The sequence below is a fragment of the Taeniopygia guttata genome, chromosome 2 (assembly GCF_048771995.1).
Source record: "Taeniopygia guttata chromosome 2, bTaeGut7.mat, whole genome shotgun sequence".
Classification (NCBI taxonomy): Eukaryota; Metazoa; Chordata; class Aves; order Passeriformes; family Estrildidae; genus Taeniopygia; species Taeniopygia guttata.
In genome coordinates, this window is record NC_133026.1 from 138,812,349 (window position 1) to 138,829,567 (window position 17,219).

The 17,219-nt window shown below is 37.0% G+C and overlaps 1 protein-coding gene across 5 annotated transcripts in view; it reads left to right on the forward strand.

Moving 5' to 3' along the window:
- COL14A1 (collagen type XIV alpha 1 chain) overlaps positions 1-17,219 on the forward strand; it is a 111,341-nt gene that overhangs the window by 66,853 nt on the left and 27,269 nt on the right. For 4 of the 5 annotated variants that reach the window (XM_030266617.4, XM_030266616.4, XM_072924967.1 and 1 more), the window contains exons 26-36: positions 819-958; positions 2,160-2,283; positions 3,828-3,971; positions 5,920-6,084; positions 7,575-7,613; positions 7,800-7,938; positions 10,167-10,309; positions 11,156-11,265; positions 12,476-12,634; positions 16,619-16,696; positions 16,979-17,065. In XM_030266617.4, the coding sequence (XP_030122477.4) occupies positions 819-958; positions 2,160-2,283; positions 3,828-3,971; positions 5,920-6,084; positions 7,575-7,613; positions 7,800-7,938; positions 10,167-10,309; positions 11,156-11,265; positions 12,476-12,634; positions 16,619-16,696; positions 16,979-17,065 (1,328 nt within the window). Of the gene's footprint in view, positions 1-818; positions 959-2,159; positions 2,284-3,827; positions 3,972-5,919; positions 6,085-7,574; positions 7,614-7,799; positions 7,939-8,972; positions 9,060-10,166; positions 10,310-11,155; positions 11,266-12,475; positions 12,635-16,618; positions 16,697-16,978; positions 17,066-17,219 lie in introns of those variants that run through there. The other variant, XR_012054263.1, reaches the window with a different exon arrangement.

Genomic DNA, 17,219 nt, shown 5'->3' on the forward strand with positions numbered 1-17,219 from the left:
CAGGGAAAAAAGACCTTGTATGTGTGTGTGTTTAGAACTACATAGGAGCAGAAAATGAGGGGTTTTTGTTTGCCAAGGAGTAATCAACAGAAAATGAAAAATACAGGTTTGTATCTTGCTGTTCTATTCTCTGGATTTAGATGAAATATGATGATAAAATACGTTGAAAAACGTAACTTTGCTTTGAGACAGTTTACTTCTGACCCCAAGCAATGGACTTGGATTTCTGTGAAGTGTTGGAGGTTCCCAGTTCCCATGAAAGAGTGAGCAACTTGTGTGAGCAAATACAGCTCTTGCAGGCCATTTTGCATAGGAATGTACTGGAATCAGATGAGATGGTGAAACCTGCATGGCTCCTACACAGTGCAGTTAAAGTGCATTAGACACTGCAGAGCTTAGGGTAACTTTATGAATTGAATATTTTCCCAGAGGGAACCTCCACAGCTGAAATTCTGTCATCTTGCTTACTGTGTCATTTTAGGAGTCTGGCATTGTATGAGTTCGTGTGTGACTTTACTTTAAAACCTAAATAAAAATAGAAATGATAGGCCAGACTTAAAAGAACCATTGAAGTGAGTTCTGTGATAGGATCTGTTGGTGCAGACAATTCTCCCTTGCAGAACTCAGCTGGTTCTGCACCTGCACTGAAGTCAATGCCAGCAGGTCTGTTGGCTAAAGCTAACATTATGAGCTAACATGTATTAACTAACATTAAACAAGGGCTTTTCGTGATGGTTGCATTTTCTTAAGTGATTTTTGAGCTTTCATGAGGAGTTGAGGCATTGCTCTAATTCCAAAATTCTTGCTTTCTTCCTCAGTGTGCAAAGCAGCCAAAGCTGATCTGGCATTCCTGGTGGATGGGTCATGGAGTATTGGAGATGACAATTTCAATAAGATAATTAACTTCCTTTATAGCACTGTGGGAGCTTTGGATAAGATTGGTCCTGATGGAACACAGGTAATCAACATGTGCAGAGATGGAGGGTGCATGGACTTGACAGGGTGTTTTAGACTAGACCAGAAGTGAAATGAATCAAGAAATAACTGGCATCATTTCACAATTCAGTGAAAATATAAACTGCTCTAGGTCAGTATCTTTTTTCAATATCTTTTTATGCACACCATATGTTAAAATGCTCAATATAAATTTTGGTAGCATGTGGTCTAAGTATCATTTCAGTCTCCTCTAATTCTAATGACATTTAAATTTGTTAATGTTTTTGATACTCATTGTAGTGTTTATTTATAAGTAAACTAAAAATGGCATTGATAAGGAAAATTAAAGGTTTTGTTATTTTAAGTCACTCACTCTACAGAATCTACAGTGCTCGTAATAAAATTTGCAACAATTGTTCCATTTATGTATTTGTTTAGAGACGTGCTCCAGAATATATTAATGGCAAATACATTACTGTTTTAAGTGTTGCCTGTATAATATGTGGTTTGGGATCTCACAGAAAATTAATTTTAACTTGCGCAACCCTGAAGAATACTTAGGTTTTACTGTTCTTGCGATACACCTATTTTTCTGGAATATAGTTAATGGTGCTTCAGAAACTTTGTCACAAGTTTAAACACAGTAGTTCCTTTTAAATCAGGGGCACCACTTCTGGAATATGAAGATCAATATATGCTTTGTGAATTGTGAGAGTTTAGTGTACAGTATTGTACTACAGGGTCTTAACTCAGTAGTGTCATATTTGACAGAGGCAATATTTCAAAATATATTCCTGAATATTTCTATTACTTGCTTCATTCTTGCTCCCTAGCTTAAGTCACTTATGTGCAGTTATTAATTCATGGAGACTGAATTAAGTCCCAGCAGTTCTGAGTTGAATAACTGCACACATGTGAGCAGCTGTAACCAGGATTTGCTTTTGGGGCTTGACTGAGGGTGCTTCTGCCAAAGTGGGTATTACTGTTCTCATCCTGTTTGCTGCAAAATGAAACCAGAAAGTGTTAGATGGTTGCCAAGGTTGCAGAGAGTAAAATTGAACTTTGTTAAGTGAAAGCTTTCTTAAAGAGGAAAAAAGTCTGGCTTCAATTTAAAGATGAAACAAAGTTACAAGATAAATCCTTGTTTTAAGTGGTCATATTCACTTACTTTTTGCTTGCACAGTGGGTGGTGCTTGTGTAATTAACATCTCCTATGTGCACAGGTGGCAATAATTCAGTTTACTGATGATCCCAGGACAGAATTTAAATTGAATGCATACAAAACAAAAGAGACTCTTCTTGAAGCTATTCAGCATATAGCATACAAAGGAGGAAATACAAAAACAGGTGAGAAAGGATGTGCTTGTAACACAGATTTTTTTTCCCTGCTTCTCTAAGTAGTATTTATTTCCCATTTGCTAAATGGTTTAATTAATCACTGCAAAACCAGTGATAACATGCTGTCTCCACACTGCAGACAAAAGACTGGACTCTGAAATTAGAAAGTCTTTGTAATCTGTAGTTTACACACTTCAGCCCCTACTGCTCCATATTCACCCCACTGACCAACAGTGATAACAAGGATCAGGGAGGCAGGGAGAAGGGCAGGAGGGCTAAAGCAGATTAATTTGGGGGTAGTGGAAGCTGGAATGGGGAGTAATATGAAATCAGCTTGCCAAGTGAGCAGAAAAGCGGTAACGGTGGGAGGGAGGGATGGAGCTTGCAGAGCATGTAGAAAACTGGAGATAGTAGAGTCTGTTTGGGTATAAGCCAGGACAGTTAAGCATCTGTGGGATGTTTCAGATTGGGATGGGGAAGGATGTTTGTTAAGGTTGCATTTTAATTAATCCCTTAAAATGGCTTTCTGACATAAAGAAATTATAGATGAGGGTTGAAAGGGTTAAAATCTGTTTTTGTTGGAAACCCTATGTTTTATTATTTTCAGACTGGGCAGAAATATCTTGCAGCTGTTGTATTGCATCCAGTTTCAGCATTATCAAAATAATTTTCTATTTACTACAATGACATTCTCAGTCTACATTAATGTAGACAGTGCCCTACAATCCAGAAAAGGAAAGTTTTGTTATCTCTAACCCAGCCAGCAGCTAAATACCACACAGTGCTCACTCACTGCCCATCCCTGGTGGGATGGGGAGCAGAATCAGGAAAGGGTAAAACCTGTGGGCTGAGACAACAGTTTCAGGATTGAAATAAAGTAAAATACAATGATAGTAATAGTAATTAAAAGGGTAAGAGAAACCCCAGGAAAAACAGATGATGCTCAGTACAGTTGTTCATCACCTGCTGACTGATGCCCAGCCCATTCCAGAGCAGGGATTGGCCCCTCCTGGCCAACTCCCCAAGTTTATATACTGGGCAGGATGTTCTATAGTATGGAGTATCCCTTTGGCCAGTTTGGGTCAGCTGTCCTCTGTATACTCTCCTCCGGTCCTATTGTGCAGCTGCTCAGGGGCAGAGAGTGAGACACTGAAAAGTCCTTGACTCAGGATAAGCACAGCTTAGCAACAACCAAAACATCATCATCAACATTAGCCTCATATGGAGTCCAAACCTCAGCACTGTACCAGCAATTAGGAGGGAAATCAGGCTGATCCCAGCTGAACCCAGGACACCCACACAAATCATGTTTGTGATCTTCCCTTCCAGATTGAAAAATGGAGGGCCGAAGCCATCAGAACTTGAAACATTATAGTCAGAACCAAACTTTTCTAAATCTTGATTTTGACAAATATGAATTTGTCAATGAATGAACAAACTGACAGACTTCTCAGGACGCAACAGATTTCTGCTTTTATATATGTCTAATGTGATATAAGTAGCCAATAGAAACTGGATTTATATCACAGTCAATGTCAATTTTTGTGTTGCAGGCAAAGCCATTAAACATGCACGAGAATTCTTATTTACAGGAGAGGCAGGCATGAGGAGGGGCATTCCAAAGGTTTTGGTTGTCATCACTGATGGGCGATCACAGGATGATGTGAACAAAGTCTCCAGAGAAATGCAACTAGACGGTAAATTGTGTGGTTTTAAAAACAACTCACATGCTCTTTTTTTCTCATTAATTGCCTAAGTAAGTGAGGGCATAAGGTAAGGATAGCCTTTGCTCCAGATTTTCAGTTTTAAAGAAAACAGCAGTTGCTGAGAAACACAGAATATCACTAGGATATGGTTAGACTCTGGATATTTTTGGTGATTAATGGAATTATTTTTCATTTTGGCAGCAGTGCTAAAATCATGTAGTAGTTAATGGAATTGTTCCCAGAATGAAGATGTTGGGGAGTATGATCCTGAGAATTTGGATTGTCATCTATAAAGTGTAGTCTAGTGGTTATGCGCAAATTGAACTATTTTGTTTTCTACACAAAAGGTCCATTGAAAATTCTTACACTGTTCCTGACCTGTTCTTGTATTACACTAATTACCTCTAGGCATTTTTTTAAAGCTTCAATTTTAGAGCTTTAAGCAGCCACACCATGTTGTGAGTCTAAGTGTTGTAGAAGTTTGTACCAAAACTGAAAGGACACAATGTGCCACCTGGCACAAAAATAAAGAATGGAAGAAAAAAACTATCTTCCTTTTAATGTGAGGTGACCTGAAGAGAAATTACATTTGTGGCTTTTATTTGCTTTTAGCTTTGACAGCCATGAAGTTTCCAGTATAGCTCACTGATTTCTGAAACCCAACGTAATTGTCCAGCTTGGCTGCCTCCTTGTTTTGTTGCTAGGTGCTGAGTGTAGGGGCTTCATCAATAAAGCATATGACAAAACACTGGGCTTGCATGACCTGTTTTAAGTAGCAGTTAAGAAAACTGTGTATTTGTGAATAAATTGGAGTTTGTGTCTAAGCTGAACAGAAAATGTTCATCTCTCAGGTAAGTCTTGTTGCATTATTAGCTCCTGGACTGGGAATGGCCTCCAGAGCAGATGGTACTTTGTAGGGGTTCACTTGCTGGGATGTGGCACACGACTTTCCCTCTCCCATTTCCCCTGGAGTGTGCTGCACAATGAGGCTGCAGATAGGTTGGAGCAGGCACTGATGGGCATCTGTGACAGAGGCTGGCACAGAAGTGCTGATCTTGGATGAGACTTGAAGATGTTGTTATAATGTATTAAGTCAAAGTTTTATTATGCTGAAAGCTCTGCAGAAGGTGATGAATGCCCCTGGTTCTCATCCAAACTTAAAGATAATATTGCTTGACTGGAATAAATTTGTGACTGAGCCATGCTATATCCAGTATATCACTTAACTGTATTTAGCCTGATGTAGAGAGGTTTTTTCCTTCATCTCTTATAGAAAGGAAAATGTTCAAATCTTATGGCTCCTGAAACATGTAGGCTAGAGTTTCCATTTGATTTAAATCCTTTAAGTCAGGCTCATATTTTGAAAAATATTCATACTAAATATATAGAACAGATGCAACTGGCACAGTTAAATTGCTGATGAAATGAGAATGCATTTATTTCAGTGTTCACTCATGAGGCAGCAGTGCCTTGAAATAATATATGTACTAACACGTGGCACAGAAAAATGCTGTAAAGAACCTGCAGGAAATTAATTTCTCTACTTTGTATTTATTCTGTACTTGATACATGGATATATTTGTATAATACAGTATTATTAATACTGTATTACAGTATTAAAAAATTAAATATTAAATTAAATTTTAAAAGTATTTAAACGTATGCTAAAACTTTAAACTACTCAGTAGTCATATATCTTCAGGAAAACGCTTCAAGTTTAACTAATTAAGCATAAATAGCCAGAAGAAATATTTCACAGAGAATGTTTTACTTTTATTTTAGATTACATAAGTGAATTTTCTCATGCTATAGGGTAGTAATTAAATATCCAAGTTGGTGTTTAATCAGGAAAGGAGTCGGGGCAAATACAGTTGTGTTCGTATTGTATTTCCACTCTCAAAATGAATGACACCCAGGAGTGTTCTTTTTTGTTTTACAGGTTTTACCTTTTTTGCTATTGGAGTGGCTGATGCTGACTATTCAGAATTAGTTAATATTGGCAGCAAGCCCAGTGAAAGACATGTCTTCTTCGTGGATGACTTTGATGCCTTTACAAAGATTGAAGATGAACTGATCACTTTTGTTTGTGAAACTGCATCAGCAAGTTAGCCATTTTATGTTTGTTTCTAAAATAACTGCTAAATACTGGGGAGATTGTGACTATTAATTTTCTATTAAGACAAATTCTTGATCTTTTTAATATAATTTACTGCTGACTTTATAATGTTATTTCCACAGAAGATTAAAGAAATGAAGGTGTTGTGACTTCAAAATAATTAATGGTTGTTTCTGTAAAGCTAGAATACAGTCACTGGTTGTCAAAAACTCATTTCAACTGTTGTTGACGTTTCAGAATCATTGAAGATAATTTTATTTTCTAGGCTACTGGGGGTTAAAGTTAAAGAATACTGTGACTTATTCAAGTCACATGGTTAATTTATTAATAGAGATCAAATCATTAACATTTTTGTTATGAAGTAGATGAGTTGTAGCCTAAGCAAAAGCATAAAACACACACAAATTCTGAGATCTGTGAGAAAGCCATACTTCTGCCTCTCTATGAAAAATAAGGAATAGACATTCCAGAGCAACACTTAATGATTATTGGTCAGAAATTCACATGCTTTTAGGTGTGTGCTCACAATATATTTCCTTGTGTATAAGCCAGGAAGGAGGCACTGTGTAGTTGATGTGAACCATTTGTGATTGTAAGGCGTCCTTGTGCACAGGGCTGTGAGTTATGAGACTCTGAATTGTCAGAGCTGATAAGTAAAAATAATGTTGTTTGTGAGCCACCAGTTCTGAGATTTTGACCATGAGCTCTACTTCCACTGGTAGAGAGAATGTTAAATATTGACAGTTGTCAACAGTATCATATATTGGTCAATTGTGCTTGTAGTCTAAAAGTGATCTTAAAATGTGAGTATCCTGGGGTGCCATATGTGGTTGACATGCTGCTTTGGGCTTGTTGATTTCCCAGGGCACCTTTCCTGAAATATATTAGTGACCTTTCTTCCCTGCCAAAAGAAATGTATAAATCAGATTTACAGCTATTTAAAATGTGAGCACACATCTTAGGGATTGTTCTGGTTTCTCTTGCTCATGGAAACTGTAGTGGAGTTTGAAAAGGTCAGCTGCAGTACTTGAACTTAAGATGAGTTAGGCTGGAGAAGCTCATAAACAGAGAATTAGGGAACACTTGGTTAAATCCCTATATAAAACATACTTTATTTTAGGCAACAGGCAACGAATTTGTTGCTTTTTTTCCAACAAATTTCAAATTGCTGAAGATGTTGTGAAGGCAGGTTTATAGGGAGGATTAGACAAATTAACAGACAAGAAATCCATAAAAATATATTACATGGAGCACACAGGGAGCACCCCTTAATAGCTTTGCTACAACCCTTGAGGATCCTGAGAAGCATTGACAGAATGGGGTAGAAAGTGGCCAGGTTTGCCTGTCCTTCCTACCCAACCTCTCCTTTTTTCCCTGCTCTTGTGGGTAGAGTGCTGAGTTTAAGTCAAAGTGCATGATTGTACTGACTCAGTGGGACATCTCTTGTATTCTTAAATATATATTTTTTTCCTTTCCAGCCTGCCCACTGGTAGTTAAAGATGGCAATAATTTTGCAGGTACAGTATTTTTGTGTTCATTTTTGTTTCTGGTTTATGGAATTATTTTCACAGTATTAGGCGATACATTTCCCTTCATGCTAACTGGCAATGAAGCTCTTAGATACAATTGGAGTTGTCTTTTTTTGTATCCTTTAATGCAGTATTAATTTAAATTAATAAAATATACCTTTTGATATCTTTCAGGATTCAAAATGATGGAAATGTTTGGTTTGGTTGAAAAGGAGTTTTCAGCTGTGGAAGGGGTTTCCATGGAACCTGGTACATTTAATGTTTTCCCATGTTACAGACTGCACAAGGATGCTCTGGTATCCCAGCCTACCAAGTATGTATTCACATATAAATACTCAAAAAACACATTAAGATAATTTTCTAGTGCAGGCAACTATTCATTTCAGAGACTAGTATTTTTAAGTCAGAAGAGCAGAGGTGCTAATGTATATCTGCAATATACTGATGAATAGAAAAACTGTTTGGTGCTCTGACCCTTCAATCAGTTTAATTCAAAAATAACAATTGTAGGTAAAAGTAGGTAAGCCCACTGGCTATTTTGGTTTTCCTACGAGCCTGTTTCAGGCTTGTGTCTGTGTAACACCTGGCAATTTCGTGCAGGCACATGTCTGGGCAGATTCCAGTCTGCAGCATTTTGTGAAAGGTGCCTCTGGAATGCAGGTTGAAGTCTCATGGAGTTCAGCATGTCCTTGAAACAAGGGTCAGAATAAGAGCCTGACCTGCTTCAGCTGTCCTCAGTGGCTTCCCCTGCAATCTATGTCCAGCCATTGGTTACAGAGGAGGATTCACACCCTCACATTGAAGTGAGTCTGTGTGAACCCACCTAGGCCCTTCCTGGGAGGCAGGACATCTTCCAGTCACAGGGACTGGGTCTTGGGAGGGTTGTGGAGGAGGCCATGAAGAATCCCCTGACCGAACTTTTACAGTCATTCCTCAGAGAGGAAGTGATGGAAACCCTGCTCCTCTATAAACAGTGTCTGTGTTGTGTTGGGTTCCTTTCAGTCCAGACCCCCACTGCATTTTAAGTGGCACTAGAGAGAAGCAGTAGCTCTGATGGATTACATGTGGGAAGGCTAATGAAAAATATGCTTTATCTAGGATAATTAAGAAAGAAAAACAATAAGGGGAATTGAAGATTTATATTAGTCATCAGAGTATGTAATTGTCCTGTTGTGTCTCATTTGGAACTGTACTTCTTGGTGCTGTTTCACATTCTCCTTGTTTTGTTTCCTCCTGGGTCTTGATGGACTGAAATGTCGAGGGATTACTATTTCTCACTTCTTTTTACATTTTTCCCTTTCTGCTTCTTTCTAATTTGATCTGCTGCCTTTATATGCTATTCTCTAGCTGCCACCCCAGCCCAGTCTTACTGCTTCATTAGACTTTCACTCCTTTTCATGGTTCAGAGAACACCTTTCTCTTGATGATCCACAGGTACGTCTGAAAAATACCACTTAGCTTTGTCACTTCATCTGTGCACTGAATGCCATTAATTTTATTCTTCTTTTTGAGCTCTGTATCCCCAAACTTTGCATTTAACCCACCCTGCTTATTGAATTGGCTTTCATTCTTGTACAATGACACACTGTAAAGGTCTTTTTCTTTTATCTGTTGAGCTCCCCTTCTTTCGCTATGGGAAATGGGCAGTGTAGCATCACATTTGATCATCTACTGACACTGTGCAGAATACATTGATGATAGATCATGTTTACTCTTTTTTCAGCATGATTCATACAATGTGACAGAAACACCAAAAAAGGAATGGGTCATATTTGGGGAAAATAAATTGTTCTTTCAGATCCCCTTACTACAATTTTAAGGAATCAGACTAATTAAAATTTAACACACAGTTGTCTCAGACACATGTCCAAATGTTTCACTTTGGGATTTGATAACAAAGCATTAAATTAAACTTGAAGTAAGAAATAATGAATTTTTGGAAATGACATAAAGTACTTCTTTAATATCATAAACTTCTCTCTTCTGCATAAAGTATTGGGAACCAGATTGCATTTCAGTATGTGATCTGTTCTGACTTCACATTCTTTTGTATTGGCTTTGAAATGTATAAACTCCATTCTCTATATTTTATAAAGCTTCCTATAACAGTCTGTCACTCCTAATTTTAATCCGTTTGTAATGGTTTAATGACAAAGGACATGTCTATTGAGACTGGCCTTCCAAGCAATTTCCATTGTCTCCTAAATCAGACAATTTCAAAGGTGTTGATTGTTTGTTAAAAGCTTTAAATATAATTAATTTTGGCTTTACTTCCAACTGACCTCTGATTTTATCTTCAAATTAAAAACAAGTTAAATTTTAAGGTCAATTTTGTAAATTTCAAGGGAGACAATAACTTCTACTTTCTTCATAAGCATTCTTTTAGAGTTATCAAGCTGAGTAGATTTTATAGCTACATACCACTTTTCATTCTTGCTTTATAAGGAAATATATTGACTAATAGGAAGCATGTAGAACGAAATTCTGATGAGTAAATCACCAGATTTAGCATTGTTTTCAAAGCTATTATTTCTCTTATAGGTATTTGCATCCTGAAGGTCTCCCTTCTGATTACACCATCACGTTTCTCTTTCGGATACTGCCGGACACACCTCAGGAGCCCTTTGCTCTGTGGGAGATTTTAAATGAAGCCTATGAACCACTGGTTGGAGTTATTTTAGATAGTATGTGGTTTGTATTTCGTTTATTATTTTAACTGTACAAATGCTTAATTCTGTGTCTAGTTTTATTATTGCCAGTGTTTCAATCTGCTGCCATAAAAACCACCTGAATCTGGCAGGGAGTAATCTCTAATGCATGGGTTTTAGATTCAATCTAACTGAGTTTAATTTGAAGTTAGAGTCAAATTTTGAGTTAACTGCTTCAAGCTGGATTCCAAGGATCTATACTAGATGCAATTTGATGTGAGGTACTCATCTGCTTTTAAGATTTCCAGTGCTTTGAATCTGATTCTGATCAAATCTGTCTTGATATAAGCCAGTGGGACTGGGAGCATAAGTAGAGGAAATGCAGTCTGGTGAAAAGCAGAGTTAGGACCATGGACATGGACTCTTGATGGCTCTTCATTTCTGCTTGGTTTTACTTTCACAGTTGTGAAACGGGGATTAAAATTTACAAGGTTTTACTGTTGAGAAGATGAAGCTACTGTGATACCTGTTCTTGATAGCTGCCAGTTTGTCACCTTGAAATAGGTGGGAATTAGATATTAAGCCAGCTTGAGGAAGAGTTTTTCTTGTCCAACTCTCACAGAGAATGAATGAGAGAGTAGAACCAGGTAGACATGGGTGAGGTAGACTCAGAACTGCTGGTCCATCCTTCCTGTCAGATAAGGATGGAGCATTTCTCTGATATAACTTGTTACTTCCAGGTCAGTGTATTGTTTATGAATGTGTTTCACTAATATTTGAGCTGTCATCTTTGGTCTGCTTTGTTAAATGCAAATTGACTCTTTCAAATATTGTATCAGGACTTTTCTTTAACACAGAGCCCTTCATTTTGATCTCACACAGATGGTGGAAAAACTCTCACTTTCTTTAACTATGACTACAAAGGAGATTTTCAAACTGTAACATTTGAAGGCCCTGAAATAAGGAAGATATTTTATGGGAGTTTTCATAAGGTTAGTAATGACAATAGGGAGAAAAAGCACTCTGAATAAAAACTTGTGAGTTTTTCATGTTTCAAAATCATGTTTCATGAAGTCAGTTACTGCCAGAAAAAAAAGTTCATTTTGCACCACCTACCTTACTGTCATATGTCTCTTTGCAGTATTAGCTTAACATTAAACAAATCATAATTTTTATCACAAAGCTGATGTGTTAAATTTTCATCTCGTACTTCTTGCCTGTATTTGAGAGTTCATTCAAAAATACGTATCTTGAAAAGTAATTTAGAAATAAATCAACTTTTCCTTTTAAGATTTTGATTGGTGGTGTCATTCAAAATAAAATGTCCAGAAAAGAAAAATCATTTTTTAATCAGTTGTAATTTTAAAATATGTTTTAAGTGTTATGCCATGTTGAACTTTCTTTTGTTATTTGAGAACTTTTAACATTCTTTCTGAAAGCAGGTGAAGCAATGCTGGGATTGCAGCACCTATTTGTTCTAGAGGGTAGTTTTGCCGTTGATCTTTTTTCCTGATGTTTGGATCTTTCCTAAACAAAACAAACAAACAAACACCCTGAGAGTTTGCTTATGACAGGACAGTTGTAGCTAGTCCTCCCTACTGGGAGTGTCTCTGCTGCATCATTGAGGGACAACAGAATGTGATCAAGGCAGAAGGAAAGAATTTAGTTGTTGTGCTCTGCTTTTTGAACTGCATTTGATGTAATTAGATTTTTTTCAGTGTAAAAACTTCACTATGACAGCATTTGCTGTCAATGTATAATTTACAAACTAAATTTTACTGCTTAGTTTTGGCTTCTGCAAGTTGCTGGCTGTAATGGTGAAATCCAATGCCCTGTACAAGGAAAAACCACATAAATCAAGGTTCTGTGAGATCTGAGTTGTAAATGAACATTGTGCAGATCTTCTGTTGGGACAAATTATTTATTTATTGAATAAATCATGTAAGTTGCAAATTTCTTTGCAGATGTTCCACAAGTAGAAAAATAAACCAAATTAATTCAACAGTTTACAATCATAGAATAATTCAGGTCGGAAGGGACCTCTAGAGGTTATCTGGGTTATTTGCTTTGGAGTGTTCTTTGAGTTTCATTAGCAAACATGGAGTTAGGAGCTCATTTCAAAAAACGCCCCCTTTTTCCCAAGGAAAGAGCACATATATCTCTATCTCCTTTGTACATTAAAGCATCTTCTCTTTTGCTCAGTTGCATGTTGTTATCAGCAAGACCACGGCCAAGATAATTATTGACTGCAAGGAAGTGGGTGAGAAGACCATTAATGCAGCAGGGAATATTAGTTCTGATGGCATAGAAGTGTTGGGGAGGATGGTGAGATCCAGGGGACCAAGAGACAATTCTGCACCGGTGAGTGGAACAGTAAAAACTCTTTCTAACATTTAAAGTATCCTAAAAATCGACTGTTTGGGAACTTTGCAGTCAGTTTTAACTTGAAGCCAAGTGATTTGATATTTTAAATAGTAAAGTTCTGGCATTTCAGAAATTCCGCAAAAGCCTGTAGTAGTTGTCAACTTGGGAAAAATCCATTTTTTATTATTTTAATCAATGAAATAATAAAATAAATTTTGTTGAAATGTTATTCTCAAAAACATATGTAAATACAGTTGATACATTCAGATATTACTTGTGTTCCAAAAATAATTACAAAGAGTAATATCATGTATAACTCCTTTGCCTGGAATGATTTAAACTTTGATTTTTAAAATCTTCTGTAATTATTCTCCATGTCTCTTATTCCCTCTGATTCTTTGTTTGCCCCTTAATTCACTGTTTGTTCATTAAAAAATTGAACTGGTTTGGCATGTGCTGTCTCCAAAAGCTCCCATCTTAGTATACCTAGCTCTTTTATAATGTAAGACATTTTAAGTGTGAGGGGTCTCCCCTCTCCCCCAGTTTAAGTGCTCATTCATTCATCTGAAATTATTCTCCTAGAAGCAGTAACTGATTATTCTTTCTGCATGACAGCCAATGCATGTCTTTCAGTTTTGTTTTGTTTGGGGGGCTTTGACTTATTTGTGCGTAGTAGTGTTTGCTAATTTTCCTTGAACTTTCTTGACCCTAGAATGAGTTTAGCAGAGAATGTGAACCTTGAACCAAGGATTGACTTGAATAAGAATGAGGTTTCAAATATGTATTTACTTGTTAATATATGAAAATACTCTTGTTTAGTAAAAAATAAGCCCTCAGAATAAGTCTCTGTATGAAAAGAAAGAGCTTTTAGGACTCAAATTGATGGATAATAATTATATGAAGCCTGAAAAGACAATTACACAGAGGAACCTTTGTAGACACATTCCAAAAGAAACAGAAAAAGACAGACTTAGGAAATCTTAGAATTAGAGAAGCCTTTGTAAAGAAGTGGAAAGAAATGTGTCTTTTGTTGGAACATAGGAATCTATAAAAAAAAAATCAGACTGCCCACTTACTAAAAAATTTGATTTTGTTCAAATGAACTGTAAAGCTGATGTATGATTAGAAATGTGTAGATGAAGATGAAAATTCTTCAGTAGGGTTAAGCTGTCTTCTAGTATTATAATATATACTGAATTAGAAACAAATCAAGAAAGCACCCAAATACCATCCTCTGGAGTTTCCATTCTGCACAATTTATGTATATGGTGCAGTACTTCTTTAAATAGTCACATTTAAAACATGAATGAGTTGGTTTCCTACTCCAAGATTTGGAGGACATCAAAGGAATCTAGTAGGGGGCAGGATAGAAGTTCTCAGAAGAGCTACTAGATTAATAAATATCTTAGTTTTAGAGATGCTTATTACATAAAATAAAAGTAAGCAGGCAGTTACTTTGGAACACAATTGTGGATGTTTTGCTCTAATTGTATTCACATGGGACAGTTTAACATTCTTGGAATGTTTTTAGTGTATTTTTAAAATAAATCAATACAGAGCAGTCATTTGAGTTTGCCAGACATTTCAATTTTGAGGAAATATAATTGTACCAGAGTTTTCTTTCCCATCAATATATGCAGTGTGCAATGGTAAAATGAACAAGCAAAGATGGATGGATGGATGGATGGATGGATGGATGGATGGTTGGATGGATAGACAGATAGATCAAAAAGGGGATTAGGCTCAAGGTGCCTAACCCTTTTAACACTCCTGAATGAGTCATCTCAGGATTAGATTGTAGCCAGAGCAATGAAACCTGACTGGGACTTGCAGCAGGTAATGTTTTCTATTCCTTCACTGGGATTTAATGAAAAGCCCAACTTTAAAACATTATCTACAATTCACAGACCTTCTCTTTATTGATGTTTCTTCCTCTTTGAACCTTATTTGCTTGCATGTATATGTGCTGTTAATAGTATTGTCTAAGGTGGTCTGTTGAGAAACATTTGCAGAGCTGTAACCTGGTTAGATGAAGACTTTTCCACCTTACTGATTCTGCTTGTGGGGCTGGATATTTAGAAATCAAAATCATTATGAATGCATAGACTTATGAATAAATGTTTAAGAGTAGCAAAGGAAGCTTTGTTTTGGATTTTAGCTTGAGTCAGAGCAATCCACATAATGTTTTTAAAAAAGAATACTGAATCATCCAACATTTGGTTGGTGAATACAGCATTTCAGAAAATGACTGTTTGCTCTTTAATTTACACCAACATACTTTATTTCTATGGATGTCCAGATTGCCTAGTCCAGATACAATGATTGCATGTACACACCTCTCAATAAATTTTGTTATTCTGCCATTGTTCAGGATAATAGAATAGCTCAGGATGGACTGGGTTATGGAACAAAATGACAATACAATTTAACTTCTGGACCTAAGAACTCTACAGAACAAATGGGGTGTTGCTGCACCCCATTTCTGGGACAGCTGATTTGCTTAAGAGAGAATCGTGCAAATGCCCAGGTATTCTGTATCCCAGAGCAGTGTGTGCCTGCACTTTTATCTGCTGCTGCACTAGTGAGGCATCCTGGAGTTAGGAGCTTAGGGATGTGCAGCAAAGAGGGAGACTAAGTGGCTCCACGTGGAGCCAGCTTCCATTTGACACAGACATGGACACAGACTTGCTGGAGTCAGGGTGGATCTCCATGGAGCCAAACTGAGAGTCCAAATGCTGCCTTCATGCTGCACTTCAGCTGTCTGAGGTGTTTTGCATGGTGCCAGCTCATTGTGCCTGCATCTGTGGTACAGCAAATCTACAAACCAGCTAATCTCCTGGCAGGTGAGGAGAATGTCTATTTATATGAAAGGTGCCTTTTTAAAAAATATAATATTTGATTTTATAAGGAAAAAAATGAGGCAAAACCAAAAGTGCACATATGTAGTTCATTTTAACAGCTTTAGAAGCAATGCAGTTATAGGAAAATTTTAAAATTCATTCCTCTGTTCTGATCTTAAAATAATGTCACTGAAAATAACGGGAACAAACCCAGCATTCTGTCTCTAGCAGTTCCTCGAATTTTTTAACATGTGGGGTTAATTTAATGGGATGTTCTGTTCCATACCATTCTGTATTCAGTATGCACATAAACAAGGCATGGAAAAAGAATAGAAATAGTAACAGAAGAAAGCTTGATCTCTGTAGACCCCTTTGTTCAGTGAGGGCTGTAAAGGAGATAATTGGTTTTACCATTGAGTCGTATTTAGTATATTGTTTCTGAGTATCTAGCAGCCACTATTTTCAGCAAATGTGTGTATTCTTGCAGGTTAAATTCTTGTCCAAATCACGTTCCCAGACCTGTGATGGGAATTTTCTTTTCTGCCCAAAGTTGTCACGTGGTGACCAAACTTTTCCCTATTCTTAAGCTATCATTGCCGGGGGATAATACGGATAAGAGAGGGCATATTCTAAAGTAAAATTAAACTGGAAAAAATGAGAAATATTATTTGTGGCTCAGCTCCAGTATAAGTAATAGTCTACAGAAGACCTTGTCCCAGATAAAATATGAACAGCAGACCAGAAGGTCAAGAGGAATTATTCAGAGAAGCTAAACTCTCTTTTGCCTGACTCTTGATGTCCTTTTTGCGATAAAAAGATACTGGAAGACACCATTGGGCAAAGTAAGGAATTTAAGAAAGGAGTGGGGGAAAATTCAACAAATGCATGCAGCATTTAACCTTGAACAGCTTTGCTCAATTCATGTAATGTCTGATAGTTCAGATGATTTGGTCGGACATACATTGGGTCGAAGCAGTGGATTCACCATTTAAGTGTGCTATTTGTGGCTTACTGCTCAAAGTCAAAAGACTTTGTCTAATCTGAGTGCTTGAATCAAGTTGGCTTTGCTTGCTGATGGTTCCATTTTGCACTGATCTTACATTTAATAGTCATGTTGTACATCACCCTTGTTTTGAAACAGCTGCAGTTACAGATGTTTGACATTATTTGTGCTACCTCATGGGCCAATCGAGACAAATGCTGTGAACTTCCTGGCTTGGTAAGAAACCTCTTTCAATAACTGTAGAATTTGCCTTTTATTTTCTGCTTTGTTGAGACAAATGTTTTATTGGGAATGGATGCTTAAAAGTTTTTGAAAAAGCCCATCACTGCTTAGATTACTTGTCCTATTGAAATTCAATTAGACGTATTTTTCTAAATCAAGTGGGTGCTTTTCAGTGCTGTGTCTTAGACTGTGCTAAATACTACATCTTAGACTGATAAAATACCTAGCATTTGAAGTTCTGCACATCATTCTTCTCCTATCTTAACCTTTTCATAGAGAGATGAGGAAAATTGTCCTGCCCTTCCTCATGCTTGTTCCTGTTCAGAAGCCAATAAGGGTCCCCTTGGACCTCCTGGACCACCGGTAAGGTTTTATTCAGCTTTTTAGTGAACTGTACCAAATAGTCCACTGGCCACCTTTATTTCAAAACTGTGAATCTGCTGCCATTGTATAACTAGTAAGGTTAAATTACACTTTCAAGTGCTGGTAAAGAGATAAAATTATATTCAGTTTATAA